Source organism: Penicillium samsonianum (assembly GCF_028829775.1).
Source record: "Penicillium samsonianum strain IBT 33392 chromosome Unknown utg000003l_segment0_segment0, whole genome shotgun sequence".
In the NCBI taxonomy this organism is placed as follows: Eukaryota; Fungi; Ascomycota; class Eurotiomycetes; order Eurotiales; family Aspergillaceae; genus Penicillium; species Penicillium samsonianum.
Genome location: NW_026643261.1, coordinates 4,650,700 through 4,667,701, shown reverse-complemented (window position 1 = coordinate 4,667,701; position 17,002 = coordinate 4,650,700). Strand labels below are relative to the sequence as shown.

General features: G+C 47.0%; 6 protein-coding genes across 6 annotated transcripts; 4 read left to right on the top strand and 2 right to left on the bottom strand.

The window, feature by feature from the left end:
- Nucleotides 1-1,092: 1,092 nt before the first annotated feature.
- Nucleotides 1,093-1,397, top strand: N7471_005391 (uncharacterized protein; the record flags this gene model as incomplete). The annotated part of the gene is made up of 2 exons (XM_057278110.1): nt 1,093-1,120; nt 1,180-1,397. 2 exons carry the CDS (start codon nt 1,093-1,095, stop codon nt 1,395-1,397), a joined length of 246 nt encoding a protein of 81 aa, XP_057137720.1.
- A 3,870-nt stretch (nt 1,398-5,267) lies between these two features.
- On the top strand, nt 5,268-5,516 carry N7471_005390 (uncharacterized protein; the record flags this gene model as incomplete). Its single annotated transcript, XM_057278109.1, has 1 exon — nt 5,268-5,516. The coding sequence occupies one exon, from the start codon at nt 5,268-5,270 to the stop codon at nt 5,514-5,516; it is 249 nt and encodes an 82-aa protein (XP_057137719.1).
- A 2,438-nt stretch (nt 5,517-7,954) lies between these two features.
- N7471_005389 (uncharacterized protein) lies at nt 7,955-8,629 on the bottom strand (the record flags this gene model as incomplete). The annotated part of the gene is made up of 2 exons (XM_057278108.1): nt 7,955-8,043; nt 8,233-8,629. The coding sequence occupies 2 exons, from the start codon at nt 8,627-8,629 to the stop codon at nt 7,955-7,957; spliced, it is 486 nt and encodes a 161-aa protein (XP_057137718.1).
- A 3,474-nt stretch (nt 8,630-12,103) lies between these two features.
- On the top strand, nt 12,104-14,281 carry N7471_005388 (uncharacterized protein; the record flags this gene model as incomplete). Its single annotated transcript, XM_057278107.1, has 1 exon — nt 12,104-14,281. One exon carries the CDS (start codon nt 12,104-12,106, stop codon nt 14,279-14,281), a length of 2,178 nt encoding a protein of 725 aa, XP_057137717.1.
- A 425-nt stretch (nt 14,282-14,706) lies between these two features.
- N7471_005387 (mitochondrial 54S ribosomal protein mL60) lies at nt 14,707-15,192 on the bottom strand (the record flags this gene model as incomplete). Its single annotated transcript, XM_057278106.1, has 3 exons — nt 14,707-14,759; nt 14,855-15,084; nt 15,152-15,192. The coding sequence occupies 3 exons, from the start codon at nt 15,190-15,192 to the stop codon at nt 14,707-14,709; spliced, it is 324 nt and encodes a 107-aa protein (XP_057137716.1).
- A 447-nt stretch (nt 15,193-15,639) lies between these two features.
- N7471_005386 (tafazzin) lies at nt 15,640-16,970 on the top strand (the record flags this gene model as incomplete). The annotated part of the gene is made up of 4 exons (XM_057278105.1): nt 15,640-15,838; nt 15,905-15,923; nt 16,004-16,096; nt 16,157-16,970. 4 exons carry the CDS (start codon nt 15,640-15,642, stop codon nt 16,968-16,970), a joined length of 1,125 nt encoding a protein of 374 aa, XP_057137715.1.
- Nucleotides 16,971-17,002: the final 32 nt, after the last annotated feature.

Below are 17,002 nucleotides of genomic sequence, written 5' to 3'. Positions count from 1 at the left end.
CCGAATGAAGGCACAATCATGCCCTATATGATCACGGGCGTTGCCCAATTTCAGATTGTGAAATAAATCATAATGGTGATCTTTTCGGCGATCCGGTAGCCCGTCTTTCTGTGATTTTACCATATCAATCAAGTGACGTACATCCGGAAATTTAATGCTGAAGCAAGGGCAAATATCGACCTGATCAGCATAAAAGCATGGACCTCGAGAAAGTGGCCAGATAAGGGGAAAGAGCCGTTTTGGAGGTGGGTATAGTTTCTGGTAGCAGTGGCAGAAGTAATGGCAATGTTTCCAGTGGCTATTCTTAAGTCGATGGAGTAGACCTGTTCTTGACCTTTGATCTTCGGGACATAGTGCGGGGGGTGTTTCATGTGGCACGAGATGAGATCCACAAAGGATGCTTATAGGTCTGGTGAATCGCCGCCTTATATGTTGTATATCCATTTTGCATGACCATCTGTATGTTTGTGGATCTAGAAGTTGGTAAAAATAACTGATGAGCTGGCCTGAGTGAGCGTATTTGTACGTCGAGATGATGCGGAGAGGCTATTTCCTAAATTGGTTTAGTCCTGGAGCTGGATTATGCCGGGGCCTGGAAGATTGGAAGCGGAAAGATAAGGCATAGGTGAGGGTGCGAAAATATGAGATCTTTTCCATCAAATAGGTGCCATGATCTAGTGGTATGACGAGTCATTGTGGTTCAGCGAAGCTGACTTAGCCGCACCAGGGCTATGTGTGGTGTCTTCTGTGATGACGGGTATCGCATATTGGAGAAGGGAAGAGTGAAGATTAGAGAAGTTACAGAGAAAATATAAGCGCAGTTTAGAAAAGGAGTGAAAGCTCAAAGCTCATAGTTTCTTTAGACGACGACAGGACAATATCAGACAGAGATTATGAAATATCACGTTGTAATTCAAGTTCTTGAATACAGAGGTTTGTCTTGATCTCTCCAAAGAAAGCCTCTTCGTCTTCCCCTGAGCTTTCCTTCAAAGCCAGTTGACCCGTCTCCATGTCGGCCGTAGGATCATCTTTCGAATCCAAATTCATCTCTGGAGGAATATCATTAAGATCCCCCCTTGTAGCTTCCCTGAGATGTCTCTTACGCCTGACCCGACGAATGGTAGGAGGTACTTTTCGGCGGGGTAGTCGCTGTGATTGAGCTATACTCAAACCTTCTAGGCAATCCAGAAAATGATTCATATGTTCCACTGTTGGTTCTCCAAAATAAGAAAGCCAGCGCCAATGATTTCCACCTTCCTTCTGGACTCTCACGGCGATCATCAGCCTACCAGCACGGTCTGTTGAAAGAGCTCTCCTACCGTAGTGGAGCTCCTGGGGGAGTCAAAAAGAAGTGGGCAAAGGAGAAGTTTATCTCCAGCCCTCACCGTGAGTTGTAAGCGTCGTGGGATACTGAATTCGTGAAACCCCCAGCTAAAGCGAAGAGTATACGCATTTCTTCTTATTGTTACCCAAAATCCGGAGTCTCTTAATTTTCGAAACCTCTCGAGTTTTTCGCTTTCGGTATGATACATCAGTATCTACCTTCTAGGCTTTTCCAATGCAGCGGCTAGGATTCTTGCCTCCTCCGACCTACGTTGCCAGTATGCACTAAGCTACGGATCAGGGAGTGTTTCGGAGGTCGTTAAACGAGTCTCTGCGAGACTTTGCCCACTGACGAATATCGCTATTCGGGCTTCGGAGAGCATCGGCAATTGTTTGGTGTGTTATAGGCTCGCCGTCCTTATCTGTAAAGCCTTGGAAGATAGATAGTGCCACGTTCAGATGTAGGCTGGCACATGGCCTTGGGATATCACCAGGTAGAAACAAAATCAGATCAGCCCCGCGGAGTGTCTGTAGTGTACAAGCTATGAACATCTCCTGGGGATTTAGCAAAAGTGCATAATCATCTGTCGCTAGGTTTTGAGGGGCCCTAAAATTTGATAGGGTGAACAAGTTTCGCCGCATATGCTTCCAGAGTCCCAGAGGCTGTATTGAAGTGACGGGTGATTTCTCCGATATTCTGGGTCGCAATGTCTTCCAATTCGCTCACTTAGATTCAGTAACTGGCCGAAGTATGGCGAAAACTTTTTCTCCTTCGTCCAAAGGATATGTAAGTAAATCCCTACCCCTTCGTCATTCTCAGGGTTTCCATCGAGATTTATCAGCCTAATAAATATTAGTCTAGAGTTAGGAAAACGATATATGGTTAAAGTACTCATCCAACCCAATTGATTCAGACCTAATAACCTCCAAGAGTGACTTGGTTCTAGAGGTCAGAGCGGTTTTTAGGATATCTTCTACCGAAGATTTTCTAAGGTGGCTTAGGATTTCTCCATACCGAGCGTGGTGCTTTTCGTCTGTCCTTTGCAGCATGTGGGTAAGGACCCGACCAGAGTCAATCCCGCCTAGTCTCTTCATGGGCTTATCCATTAGGGTGACGATCTCTTCCACCTGTTGGTTCAGCCGGGCGTGCCTATGACTCCGAGGTAGATATTTCTTGTACTTTTTATTTAGCTCCTTTTGGGCAGCAAGTTCACTCTCATAGCTATAAGAGGATACTAGTAGTGAGAGGTTAGGGATGACTTATAAATTTGAAGCCGTAGTAGAGGGTTGTAGGTAGTAAGAATTTTGTAACAGATAGCACTTGCCCAGGGGATTTCCAGGGCTATAGATGGCAAAGGGGATTTTACTTAAACCTTCGAAGTCATCCATAGATGGATCTCCACTCCTACTTTGTATATACCTAAGTAGGAACCCCCGCACTAGCCAGTTTTAAACCTCTTAACAAGTATGTACATATATAACTACATGTAACTATGTTGTAGATAAAGGCCTAGATAAAGTGATAAGTCTTAACTTCATGTAGCCAAAAATGCGATCCATCTTATATAAAATTGGTGCCATGGTCTAGTGGTATGACGATAGATTGTGGTGAACCACAATCCAGGAACTAAACAACCTCTCTATTAGCCCCGGTTCGATTCCGGGTGGCGCCATATCTTTTTATTTTTCTATTTCTATTTCCCTTATAGGGAAAGATCAGGCTAGCTAATAAAACAAGCATGTTCACGTTTCTCTATCAAATTGGTGCCATGGTCTAGTGGTATGACGATAGATTGTGGTAAACCACAATCCAGGAACTAAAACACCTCTCTATTAGCCCCGGTTCGATTCCGGGTGGCGCCATATCTTTTTACCATGCAAGAGAAGGGGATCCAGGATACCGTAATACAACCGTAGTGCTACGGTATCGAGACTTGATACGGTATCTTATTGCTATCCATGGATGTACTCACTTCTTACAGTACTGTTGATACCGTATCACCAAAAATGCGGTATCCGGTCGTTGATACAGTGACACAGCAAAAATTTCACCGCTACCGCCTTCTTCATTAGGTACCGCCCGTTGTGCTTCAATTTTTTTGATTGATGGATTCGACCGGCAGATCGGGGCTAAAACTTTTGCTGTCACTGTACGTAGCGATACGTTAGTTGACGTAGCAGCCACCATTGAGCTATCTGTCCCTAAGTTGTAAAGGCAAGGGCTTATTTGAATGGTATATTCTTCTAGAGAACATCGAAAGGAGCGTTTGCTACCACATAGTGGCTGCTACGTATCAGCCGCTTGATACGGTAGCTCGCCTGATACCGTAGTGCAGCATTGTATTTTTCTATTTCCCTTATAGGGAAAGATGAGGCTAGCTTAATAAAACAAGCACGTGCACCTTTTTTTATCAATTGGTGCCATGGTCTAGTGGTATGACGATAGATTGTGGTGAACCACAATCCAGGAACTAAAACCTCTCTATTAGCCCCGGTTCGATTCCGGGTGGCGCCATTCCTTTTCTTTTTTCCCCCAAGATGTTAGGGCAAGCAAGTTGTTAATAAATGGACGTTGTACACACGAGGTGGTAACTCCTCGGTGAATATTGAGAGCGACAACGGAGCAAGACATCCTTTTCTTCATTTCTACTGACTCTTTTACACCTGGCCCAGATTTCATTGCAGATAGAACAATTCGATAAACAGTTCAACAGTATAGAAGTTACCTGGTTGCAGATTTTCCCACCCCCTCCTCTCTCTCTGACCGAAGACAATCTCCCCAGTCAGAATGGCAAAGTATTCATCGTAAATGGGGGCTATTCAGGAGTTGGCTTCGAGCTATGCAGAATTATTTATCTAGGAGGAGGAACAGCGTATCTTGCCGGTCGGTCTGAAAAAGAGGCATTGGATGCGATTTCGAAGATGAAAAGCTTGTGTACCTCGACTTCAATTAGCAACTAATTGTCTTGGGCGGCATCTTTTTACCCAACTTCTTCTGCCGATACTACGCCGCACGGCTGAAATTACACCTGTTGCCAGTGTATGGGTTATCTAGACAGCATCGATTGTCGTTGATGCATTTGCGCTTGAGACCGGGATAGAGCTTGCAGAAGTATTCTAGACAGATGCGGATATATCACGCCATTACCTCAACACCAAAGTGGGAAACTGGTTTTTGGCAGATGCCCTCGCGAGCCAGATTGGTGGAAATGGGGTATCAAGCTTGGTGCAGAACCCAGGCAACATCAAGACAAACACCATGCGCCATAGTTAGGTTTTTGTTCCTTTTATGCTTGGGCCCTTCCTTTATGCCACTAGGTCTGTGACATATGCTGCAATCTGGTCTGCTTTTGCTAGTGATCTAAAAATTGGTGATGAGGGGGAGTATGTCCTGCCCTGGGGGCGTATACATCCGGGTCCAAGAGCTGATTTGTTGCGAGCTATGAAGGGAAAAGAAGAGGGGAGCACTAGGGATGCAGCGGCGTTTGTACAATATTGCGAAAATCAGAATGCTGCATTTTTATAGGTGCTTTACCTTTGGACTTGGGCATCTTTTCGGGAGATAGTGAAAGAAGATCGTTCATTGATGAGCCAAAAAGCCGAAAGATCCAGTCTCAATTTTGTGTTTATTTTTAAGATCTTTATCAGTACCTGACCGAGGATGGCTTGGGTCTTGGGCTTGTCAATGGACACTAATTAAACAGATTTCCTTTCACGCCGTCGAGCCTTTTGGAATTCGGTCAGATCTACCTTCTCATAACTCAATCCTATAAACGGAACAGCATATTCAAAGAAAGATTACAATGCAAAGCCGGCAAAGAGGTCCAACAAAAGCTTCCAGCGCCAATCATTCTTCATGTTCCTGAAGTGTCCACAATGTAGCGCTCGGCTTTCTCCATGCGCGTGGTTGTTCAGAATGACACCTCCGATGTCGTCTTTCAGCCATGAATCTTGCTGCGCCGACTCTAACCACAGACGACCTCCCCCTGTCTGAGTCCGAGAGAATAGCCTGCTCAGCCAAATCATGGGGTGGTCTCAAACCAGACATTATATATGGATCACCGGATCTTATATCCGAAGGTACGACAACCAAAGAGCGAGTCTTGTTCAAGGGCGGCCGACGTGTCAAGCGACGCAGAACACTCCGGTATGACTGTTTCATCTGCCCCGACGACCCCGACAGCGAGCTCTGATCGCTTTGTCCCTTGGTGGCTGATCGGAACCAGAGCCGAGACATTCGTTTTGGTTGGCGGGAAAGTTCTGGCATTCCCATATCAACGTAAAGCAACTCTTCTGTGCTGAGCGGGACCGCTGTGGCTTGTTGAAAAAACAGTGGGATATGAGTTGCGGGGCCATCGCCTGGCTTGGATACATGTATCTCTAGGCCGCGAGGTTCCCGCATACACAGTTCTGAGCCGCAGAGGGGCCATGTGTGGTGCCTTCTGTGGTGGCGGGTATGTGGCATATTGGAGAGGAAGAGAAGAGGGAAGGGTTAGGTTGAACGAGATAGTAGCGAGACTATCCTGGATTCATGATGTGTATTTCAAGTTAGAGGAAGATAAACTAGATCAGATAAACAGGGATATATATTTGGCTGGCAGAACGCAGCTTTATAAAGCCGACGGGTAGCATATTTAGGTAGCTTGCACGTGTAGAGCTATACATTATTCAGAGGCTTTTCCGGGTGACCAAAGACTCATCTGCAAGTGAAAATGACCAAGGCACATATAAATTAGAATATCAGGATCCGGGAAGTTCAGGATTCAGGTGGCGAGCAGATTTACGAGGAAAAACAGACGAGAAAGAACGAAAGAATAACTTTGTGTAAGTGTCGTGTTAAGCACTTTTTTGTATTAATAACGATAAGTTCAAGTTATTTCTCATTTTGAAATAGAATCTCTTGCTATGTCGGGCCCCTAAAGGAATGACCTCCTAACCTGATGTGGTCAAGAGGACGGCAGAGTGTCCCATGACAGCAACGGCCCGACAAGGTACAGGCGTTGGTTGTACTTCACTATATGACTCAAAGTGTCCAAATATAGCTAATTTTTGATGTCACTAAATTCATCTGTAACCATAGTCTGAGAGATGACCTGCAAGATTAACCTAAACCTAATTATGTATGTATTTAGGTAAGCTAACTAAGTACTCAATACTTTGGTCTAAGAGCAACTCGCACAATAAAGGCAAGTACCCAATACTTGTAAAGTACTGAACTTGAAGGAAACCAGGAGTATACCCCAGTGTGCGCTGCAAATGACTAGAACCATGTTGAACCAGACTTCCATCTATCCGAGACCAGATAACAGTCAAATATTCGCCATCTACCCCACTCACACACCGGCTGCATGTCTGTATCATGTTGCAGCACTAAGCGAAGGCGAAATATTTACACAAAACAGACTATTCGCCACTAATACTTACAAGGGTCTTACCTCAATAGGTTAGTAAGTTGATCTGTCTAGCGAGTATAGATAGAGTATAAATTTCTGGATGTTTGGACTGGATATCTAGTCCGGTTGGGCCTGTTGCCTTTTCCTCGTGGGCTTTTTTGTTCTCTTTGTAATCTATGAGGCGATGAGAACATGTATCTTTGCCTATGTAGGGAACCTAATGTCTATAGGTATTCTACACGACGCTCGGTAATATGTAGGGGCATGTGACCCGCTCATTAATATACATTTTATGCAAATCCCGTGAATATATTAAGCTAAGCAGTTGCGCATAAGGCTCCATTCTAGTTATTTGATCACACCCAGCAGACATACTTGCTCTATATAGAAAGAATGGTTGGAGATATCTCAAGCCCTATTTCGAAATTAGTACATTGTAGTTTGCCAGCTTCTTTTCTCATGCAAGACATTTTTGAAGGGGTATCATGATAATAATCGGACTACTCCCGAGGTCTGAATTAAAGGTTTTCCCAATCCGGCCGAAGTGCGAGGCTCTCCGTCCCCGCAATAAGACTGGTGTGTTCTCTTTTGATCCTCTTCTGGTTCGGAGGCGTAGTCTGGATATCTTCCGAATATGTTTTGAACCTACCAGACGTATAGGCAATGCGGGGTTCCTACATACTAAGTACCTAGTAGTGGATACACTCGAACCGAGAACCCTCTACTCGGTTTATCATGAACCAGAGAAGAACCTCGGAAACTGTGTGAGGTCGGGATCAAACCTCGGGGTTTGCCAAAGCCCGGTGATCCCGGAAGCCGACGCTAGGACGGTCAGTGGAGAAAAACCCCGAGTCCCTTCGTGTGAAGCAAAGGAAGAAGATCATGATTTGTTTTGAATACCTGATTATATCTGCAGCTAAATTGAAAATCTGCAGAGATTAACATTTGGTTCGGTTTGGGTTAGTGTATGCGCTAATAGATAGAGGAAAACCCATCCGAGACCAGAGATAGGCGCTAAAAAAATGCAATGGGGAGTATGCATGCAGAAATTATCTGAGAAAAGGTGGGTATAGAGCGCCCGAGACTAGTTGCTGGAATTGAATTTGTTTAAGAGAAATTTATTACTATCCTCCGTGTGGCCAAAACCCCCTCATCCAAGGTTCTGGTACAGGCTAAACATGAATAACGCGGAGATCCCCGAAGCAAAAAAAAAAGGGAAAATGCTATATGTCCTTCAGTCACGCACGCTGCCATGCCGCGATATCCGCAGCGGAGATATCCAAGTTTTCGGCCGTGAGCCGCTGAAGTCGTGCCAGCTGAGTGGGAGCTAAAGTTTTGAGTGTAAGCAAGAGTCCGAAAGTGGCGAGCAGGAGGGGCTAAATGTTGGCCCTAAAGGGAAACCCGTCATGGCGGGAGAGGGGCAGATCACAAAAGAACGGGAAAGAAGATGAGACGCGGAAAAAAGGACCCGGAACAAAGCAAAAACGACCGAAAGCAAGGAAGGGGATTGACCCACTTGGCCGTTGGGCAGCCGCACCGGCGTGCACATGGATTATCGTCGAATCAACATACTCCTTCGTTACAACGCCGTTGTACGAAGCCGCGCTAAGCATCACTCGCAGCCGAAACTTGCCTGGCTGCGAGATAGTGAGAGGGCTGAGTTTTGCATATCCGCTCATTGCGCTATCGGTGCGGCTCCGCACGCTTGCTGTGAGATTCCCGCTCAGGCCAACGGCAGCTCCTGTGCCGGCTTCGTCGCGGAGGGAGGCGCTCACGACAAGGTGCTGCACATTTTGGGCGGGTGTCCCGATTGGGTTCACGGCAATGACTACTGGGATTGTGAAGGGGAAACCGGGCTGGGCGGCTGTTGGGGGAGTAGTCTCGAAGGACAGTGTGAATTCACGGCCGGCCATTTTCACTTTTGTTGGATGGTATGGTGCTTTGGGGCAGAGGAGTTGCCTTGGATCACTTATTGATAGAAAAGAGTTTAAAGCTCGAAGACCTGCTTCAATCCAATCGAGGAGTAATGGGAGTGGAGAGATCGTGGAACTGTAACCGTGAAGTATAATTCAATAAGATTAGGATGCAAGAGAGGCAAGAAGAATAGGGAGAATGATTGGTGAGATGGATGAATATAAGAATCAGGTCAAGTATAAACATGGCCGTACCCTGGGCTTCATATACCTCATGGCACTCGCCGAGAATCAATAACGGACATACTTTGGACCCATAACCTCAATTGTTTGGCAAGTCACGATGGGCGCCACGGGAATGTCGCCACCATCCAAAAGTACACAATTAGCCTGGGGATGGTCGGTGACCAGGTACTTGGGATGGCCAAGGGAGCCACCATGCCCGCAGAAACAATATTTGTGAGCTCAATAAAAGGTCTGCTCGGCATACTGCAGGATCCTTGCAGCAGCACGTTCCGGCAACGGAATCGAACAGTGGGGCGAGTGTGGACTGCATAGTACTTTGTTCCTGTTTGAGCGGATCGACGGGTACGCGTCCTAGTAGAATATCAGATGTGGAGAAGGTGCATCTGTGAGATCGAAGATGCACTGCAGGAGATCTGAAGCTAGTGTTAGGATCGACCCTAGGTTTTCGTCACGACAGGGGTTCCACCATGATCTGTACAACGTAGATGGTTTGGCCCTTTCGCGCATGTGGAAACCTGACAAATTTGACAGGGAACCGGCTTGGCATGTATGATGGACGTTCATGTGCGAGGATACGAGTTGTGAATTTAGACACAACCTCAAGGCGATGGGGTCGTGCCTCGGGGTCTATTCTTTCAATAGTTCTGTGCACGGATCAAGTAGAGGGTCTCAGACCAAAATTTTTTTGGTCTTTATCGCAGCATCGGTATCTTGTTATTCGGTTGCTGGCATCTGGTGAGTCGCCAGTGTCATGCCCGGACCCTTACTTGTTGGATGTGGCGCACCACTAGTATGCAAGTCTCTCATCTTGGTCATCGTACATATAAATGGAGTAGGTTTGTTATGGAGGTGCCTACCCCCGCCTAGACCTAGTTGGACAAGATCCCCGAGTAGGATCAAAGGAGAAAGAACATCAGACCGCAATTTCTGGATTTCCAAGGTTCCAAGTTGTCTAGCCCCTTTAATCAGCAAATACAAGCCACACCATAACGGTGAACTGTGGCGTTGTAGAGTCAAGTGGACATCGTCTTCGCCACTCGGAAACACCGACATATCCCACTCGAACCCCGAAAGCCTATTTTGTGCTATGAGAATTCTCATTCATTTTCAAGTTCTATTAGAATTTTCATCTTTCAACAGTGTTGCCTAACGGAGGTAGAAAAGAGGCGTTGGATTAGGGCGTTCATACTTTACTATCTTGAACATTTTTGACGAAATGCATAATCAGCCTCACTGGCCCCCGGCCGAGACTCGGCTTTTGATAGAGATTCCATGTGTATGCAAGTTTGGGATCTGAAGTAAACTCCACAAGCAGCTTGAACCATCTCTGTGTGACCCTATCATATCCTTCATGTGATGGGCGATCGTCCCGACGATCTCATCAATAATTCAAATCAGTCGAGGCCCCGCCGCCGCGACGGGACGAAACCATACCGGAAAATGCGATATTCTTTGCTTTTGGTGGTCGAAACCCGTTGGGCAGAAGATTGTGACGCAGGCATGCAGAATAAAATCTGATCCCAAGTGCTGGGAAAAGTGAGGTAGCTGCGAGACACTGACTAGAAGAGAAAGCTAATCATCATCCTGAAAAGAAACATATCAGAACTGTGAATGACGATACCCAACGAATATGCAGAACCTGAAGCCCAACAAAAAGCAAAACAAAGCAAAACAGGGACGCAACCTTCTTTCGAAAGTCAATAGTTCGCACCGCCACTATGTCAGCCGTAAGTGGCTCGAGCGTGGCTGATTAGTGGCTAGAACTGCAAGGAGTGGCTGAATCGGTGTGGCTGTGGATCAGGTTCTTTCCTAATTGGGCAGGTGGACATGGGCCGAGAGTTCTCGGATCGCTGATCATTTCATAGGTTCATCTGAGATATATTTTGCCCATCTACTTTGCCGATCTCCAAGATCTTGTACGAGGTTGGCATGTGAAAGCAAATCTGATATGATATTTTGGTATTAGAATTTGGAGCTTTGTTAGCGTCACTGCGAAGGTATTTCGCCACTTAAAGGTATCTGCCTACCATAAAATACCATCAGAGTTAGACGAGACGGTGAAGAAGCGAACTTTTGTGGTCGAGAACTTCAATGAACTATGCATAAATGTGAGTCAAACTACCACCTACATGGATGATTACTATTGTAGATGCCGGCCAAAAGTACAGAATAAGTCACGTAGACATGAAGTCTGACTTGTGGAACATTGTCTCACTCGAACAGAAACCTTCTCCACAACTGAGACCAGAGCCCTTGGTAGAGAGAATTCACTACATTGTATCCCATATCAACACTGAAATATCCTTTGCCCGCAAACACAGGTCCTCTTAGAATCCTTGACCTTAGCCGGGAAGGAAGGTCGATTCTAGGGAGCTGGGCACCTTGATAACAGCACGAGAGGACAGGAGTGCATCCTGTAGCTCTAGATTGACACCTTCACACAAATGTAAATTTGGGTATTGATGGTCTTTTTATCCTTCAAACACAGCTCGAGAGTCAATAGAACTAGTCTAGCATGGTTCGACAAGATTTAAAAAAGGCCGACAAGCCTATCGTCTGAATGGATTTCGGCAAAGCTGGCTGCATTGGTTGCTAGTCCCAATGTCAAATAGGGATGCTTTATGTCAACGCTTATTCACAGTCCCTAAGATAGCGAACCTGCACTGCCCAAGAATAGCCCAAGAAATCTTGCTATATATTGCTTACACATAATAGAGTATGAGAGTGACCCGCTGCCCAAAAATGCATTGAACGGCAAGAATTATTGAGGAGAATTATAATACACCGAATGTGGTTCACTCCGCGCGTCCGATTTGGCTGGCAATATCAATATAAATTCAATCCCTGGCACTGACGGCGTTTCTCACGTTCAATATTAAATATTGACGCTCTTGCTCGTCCTCGATGGGTCGTGACTTGGATGAACCGCAAATAGCTCGGTATAGATAGACGTGGAATATCAAGCATTGTAGAGCATTTCGCGACCGCCTTGTAGTATTTGCCATTGAATTTTCATTACAGGAATAATATTCTGAAGAAATATGGCTGTGATGAATGTATGCAGAAAACATCGAAGTAAGATATGGTAGAAAGGTTCCGTGCATCACTTGCTGCTTCCTCATCTCTCACAACCTCTCTCATTTGCACATTGCGAGAAGACAGTCTTGACGACACTTTGTGCTATATATTCTTACTGATTCCTGGATAGTATACCCAGGCTTCCACTAAATGGCGCCACTAGCCACTCGACAGAGTCACTCCTTGGTTCCTGGTATCCCACGTCTCCCCGCACGACCTCCAAACACAACAGTCAAAGTCCATAAGGAAATTGACCCTATGGTCATCATTGAGCTATTTGTCGGAACCGTTGGAATATTCATAATCGCAGTCCTGTTTTGGAAGCTTGGGGGGTTCATCAGACGATTCAATCGAAACAAGGTGCTGAGAGCAGGCAAAAATACGAACACCCGATACGCACGCACATGGTATGGCTGGGTCACGCAGCCGACACACGAGAGAAATAAAAGGGTAATTCATGACTTCTTCGCTCGAATTTGGAAGTCAACCACGTGGAAATCGACTCGAGACGACTATAGTTGGATTTGGTGGGATCCTGGCGATGTGGAAAAGCAAAAGCACCGTCGAGAACAGAGAGGATTTCGTTGGCTACCAGATTGGCTCAAGAGCTATGATGATTTTCCCACTGCCGATGAAATCTGGAATCCTTGTTTGCGACCCAAGTGTCATGGAGCTTTGAAGGACAGTGTTCCAATGCCCCAGCCTGTTCCAGTGCCGGGCTCTGTGCGGCGGCCGCAAGCGCAAGAGGACATATCGGGATCAATCCTGCCACGGCAACCCACGTTGATCAATAATCAACCAGTTATCAGTCGTTCAATTCTAGAGGAACTTCTCAGGGACCCACTGCAGCCAAACGATGGCAGTTCGGATCATCAACCCTGGTTCAATTCTTGCAAGAATGCAGCGAGGCCAGCTACCTGCGCACCGATGCGGTTCCGTCAGGTCCAATCATTACCATCTCAACAAAATAAATCCTACCAGACCCGAGGATCAATCCCATGGTCGCGTGGTGAGGGATCCCAAGATATCTCATGTCAAATCCAATCTGTCGTGCAACATGAGGGGATCCAATATGAGCCAGCGGATCCGGGTGGCTCAATGCACACAAAAGAACCCAAACCACTTAATCGACATAGTAATCACCGCAGATACCGTGGATGGTCAGCACGAATGCAGATGGGGCCAGAAGAGGAAGTTCTTGACAACAACATAGGGGATTCATCTGGCCCTCCTGGGACGCCAAGGACCGAATTGTTGGTCAGCTATGTCTCGGACCCGAGCTCTTCTCTTCGTGGTCACCTCAAGCGGCTGCGAAATAGCACCGAAGGGCGCTTGCGTATCTCAGAAGATGGAACATCGTTCAGTTCCAGACTCCTCATTGGAAATCCAGTTTTCTTCTCAAGTGAACGGCGGAGATATACCAAAACCATCCAATGGAATTCGGCTCCAGCAAGAAGTCATTTCCGAGGAACAGGGACCAATTCGAAAACGAGACCAGCATTGTCTGATGAATGGCGATTTATGTGTGACCCAAAACATCCTGTCCTCTCCCGTCGTAAAGGGAAAAGCCCGGAAATAGACGTCACTCGATGCTCTGCGGATCAAATCCAGCTCAAAACGGGAGGCGCTGTCGATGAGTTGAGTGATTGGGAGGTCAGAATGATGGAGAGGCTGGATCGAAAACTGTTATGGCTCTTCAATGAATTCACACCAGGGCAAAAACCATACCATTTTGCCTTGCTAGCCAACCACTGGCTGAATAGAGAAACATGGTTTGTTTACGATCCCGTATCTAGGGTTCCCACTGATGCACGTCGGATATGGGGAGACCCGCGATTCAACGTTCCTTATCCAGAGCCAGTTTTCAGCCCCAGACCAAAGTACCCTGTGTCCACACGGAAGCGCGCGCAGACTCCTCGTATCGACTCCTGGCGGGCCGCAGTGAATAATCAGCGGAAGGTGTCTGGCATACGAGACGCCATTCGCACTGTTACACTGTATGATGAATCAGCCGAGGAACCGCCAGATGGTCATATCGATCCAGGCTGCTGGGTTTTGCCGAAACCACCTCAAGGCTTTGAGATGTCCACTGCGCAGAAGAACGCCTGGTATGAAGGAGGGGCAGGCTGGCAAGAGAAGCTTGATGATTGGCAGCAAGTCCACCGGGGATATCGTGTCCACAAAGCCCTCCACGAAGGCCGAGTCAATCGGGGCAGGGCAAAGGAAGTGGTAGCCCAAGTCAACAAGTGCTGTCGTACTGCATCCGGGAAATTAATCCCAAGCTATGATCTTGGGAAAACAAAAGCTCCAAACTTCCTTGTCTCATGATTCTTTTCGAACCGCTCGCTTTTCACACCAGTCCCTTATATTCATTTGTCCTTCCTCACCTGTTACCCAATCAAGTTTCGCACTCCACACTCATTTGAAACGCACTCAAAATATCCATCACTTCTGGTGCCATACGTTCACTACCACCATGTCTGTCGTTGCATCTATATCATTAGTATACAGCCGGAACCACGGAATCGAACACAAATAAATATCCTTGCCAAATGCATTTGAATTCAAAGCCTGATCTAAGCGCTGGGGTAATCATGGAACATTGTAAGCCACCATCCTCTTCAGAGCGGCCGCGCTGCAAATTCCAAAAAGCCAAAACTCCGGTTGTCCATATGTTGTTTTTCGCTCCGGCAAGTCCCCTGCCAGAGTCGAGTTTCGGATGTATAGTACATGTGCGGGGGAGAAAAATCCGTTTAGAAACCGGGAGGGTTGACACGTTGGCTGACACGAGTCCACTTGGGCAGCTCTGAAGGTAAAGAAAGTGGTTAGCTCAGCCGATCCACACAGTAACAAATACCAATTGGTGTGAACATGTGAAGTAGAAGTGGGACAAGAACATACTGTGAATGCTCTTCCGGTAGCTCTTCTCCTTCTTATCGAAGAGAGTGTACTTGTCCTTCGGCAGCATTTCCTCTTCGCGCGGCATCTCCGCAAACCACCGGCTCACAGCCTTGGAGGTCTGACCATTGCGCTCAAGTGCGGCGCTGACGGTGTCAACGACCCGGTCCACGGAGCGCAGGCGCTTGCGCTGTCGTGCCTTCTGAGGGGAGGAGAGACGCCACGGGGTCTTCCTATTATTTGGGAAGGGTGTTAGCCTGGGTTCGAATTGGGACATTGGTCAAAGGGCCAGAAACGCACCAGAGAAGACCGCCAAATAGTGCTTGGGTTGATTTAAACATCGTTGGTTGTTGGTGCTGTTAGGGTGTAGCCGGGAGAAAATCGTGCTCGGAGTCGGGAGTGTAGTTGGTCCGTGCGCTGAATGTATACAAAAGTTACTGATGGAATGGTGAATTTACTAATTAATACAATTGATATAGGGAGACTGGAGAACTCGTGTGACTTGGACAGTAAGCCCAAATTGTTGATCCTAAATTATAACTAGTCATATTATTAAATAAAAAAATGGGAATGCTGGCCTCTGGTGGTTTACTGTGAATGGTTACCCCAACCAAAATCATGTGATTCCGGTAATCTGTCGATTTCCAGGGACGCGATATTTTTTAAAACTACACTTGAGTCAATTTCAACTGCTCTTCGGAGAACATACTCCTTTCCAAGCTACTATTAGCTTGTGCAAAGCTTCTTCTTGTTCATGGATTGTGTATAGCAGTTTTACACTATCCACCATGGACTCGAACGCAACGGCAGAGGCCCCCTCCCTCCCTTGGAGGGCTTTATCCAACACAACAATGTGGGGAGTGGCGGGTCTATGTCGTGGTTTCCTTTCGGTTTTCTGTCATGCAGAATGTCACGGGAAAGAAACATTCACGGAGCTGTTAGACTCTCGGCATGACGTTTCGCAACGGACACGAGGATTGATTACAGGTATGTCGGGACACAGCAAAGTTCAATAGACCCAGTGCAGTTGCTAATTGATTTATCTGAAAATAGTATCCAATCACATTAGCGTGTACGTGCCTCCAACAGCCTCGGACCGAGACAATCCATACTCCAAATGTGAAGATGGCTGACATTGCGCCGGAATACCAGAATGGATGACCCGTTACTATGGGGTATTTTGCCTCCGCGATTTTGGAATAAGCGGTGGTCTTTTGGAAGCTACGATATTTGTTATCAGACAAGGTATTTAAAAGTTTACCCGAAAGCTTCTATGGATTGTTTTGCTGACTGGAATAATCGCAGACCACTGGCACTCTTCTTCACTATGGGACAGGTCCTGCCCACTCACCGTTCCGCGCATTCTACATTCGGTGGCCTAGCTCAACCCGCTATCACTGAGGCTATTCGCTTGTTATCGAAGGGTCCTTTCCCCGTTGACCACCACCGCGCCAAACCTGAACGTCAGCGCTGGAGCTTGCACAATGTCTGTGTCGATCCCTTCTCGGACCTCTCAGTCGCCTATACAACCGATGGCAAGGACTCACACATCGCACCTACCGCATACTCCTGCAACTCGAATTCGTGGGTTCATATCTTCCCCGAAGGCAAGATTCACCAGTCACCACGAAAGACCATGCGCTATTTCAAGTGGGGAATCGCACGGCTCATTTTAGAGCCCAAAGAGTGTCCGGATGTGGTTCCGATGTGGATTGAAGGCTTCGACGATGTCATGCACGAGAGTCGCGAATTCCCGCGATTCCTTCCTCGGCCTGGCAAAGATGTTAGCGTTACCTTTGGCTCCAAGGTGGACTCGGATGTCGTATTTGGGGAAATGAGATCTCGGTGGCAGAAGCTGAAAGCGAAGGTCGCAAAGAGCCACCCCGATTCCCGAGATCTGCCCCTGGGTGTGCTAAGTGATGAACTGCTGAATGATAAAGAAGCTGTCGAGCTACGCAAAGAGGTCACCTTGAAGATCAGGAACCTTGTCTTGGACGTTCGCCGATCGCGCGGATTGCCCGATGAGGACCCGAAGGAGGGCCTGGTGGATACCTGGCTGGAAGAGGGTGCCCAACGTGAGGGCCATATGAAGGACGATTCCTGGGTTCGGGACATCTGAGGCCGTGTGCATAGATTGTATAACATTGTATA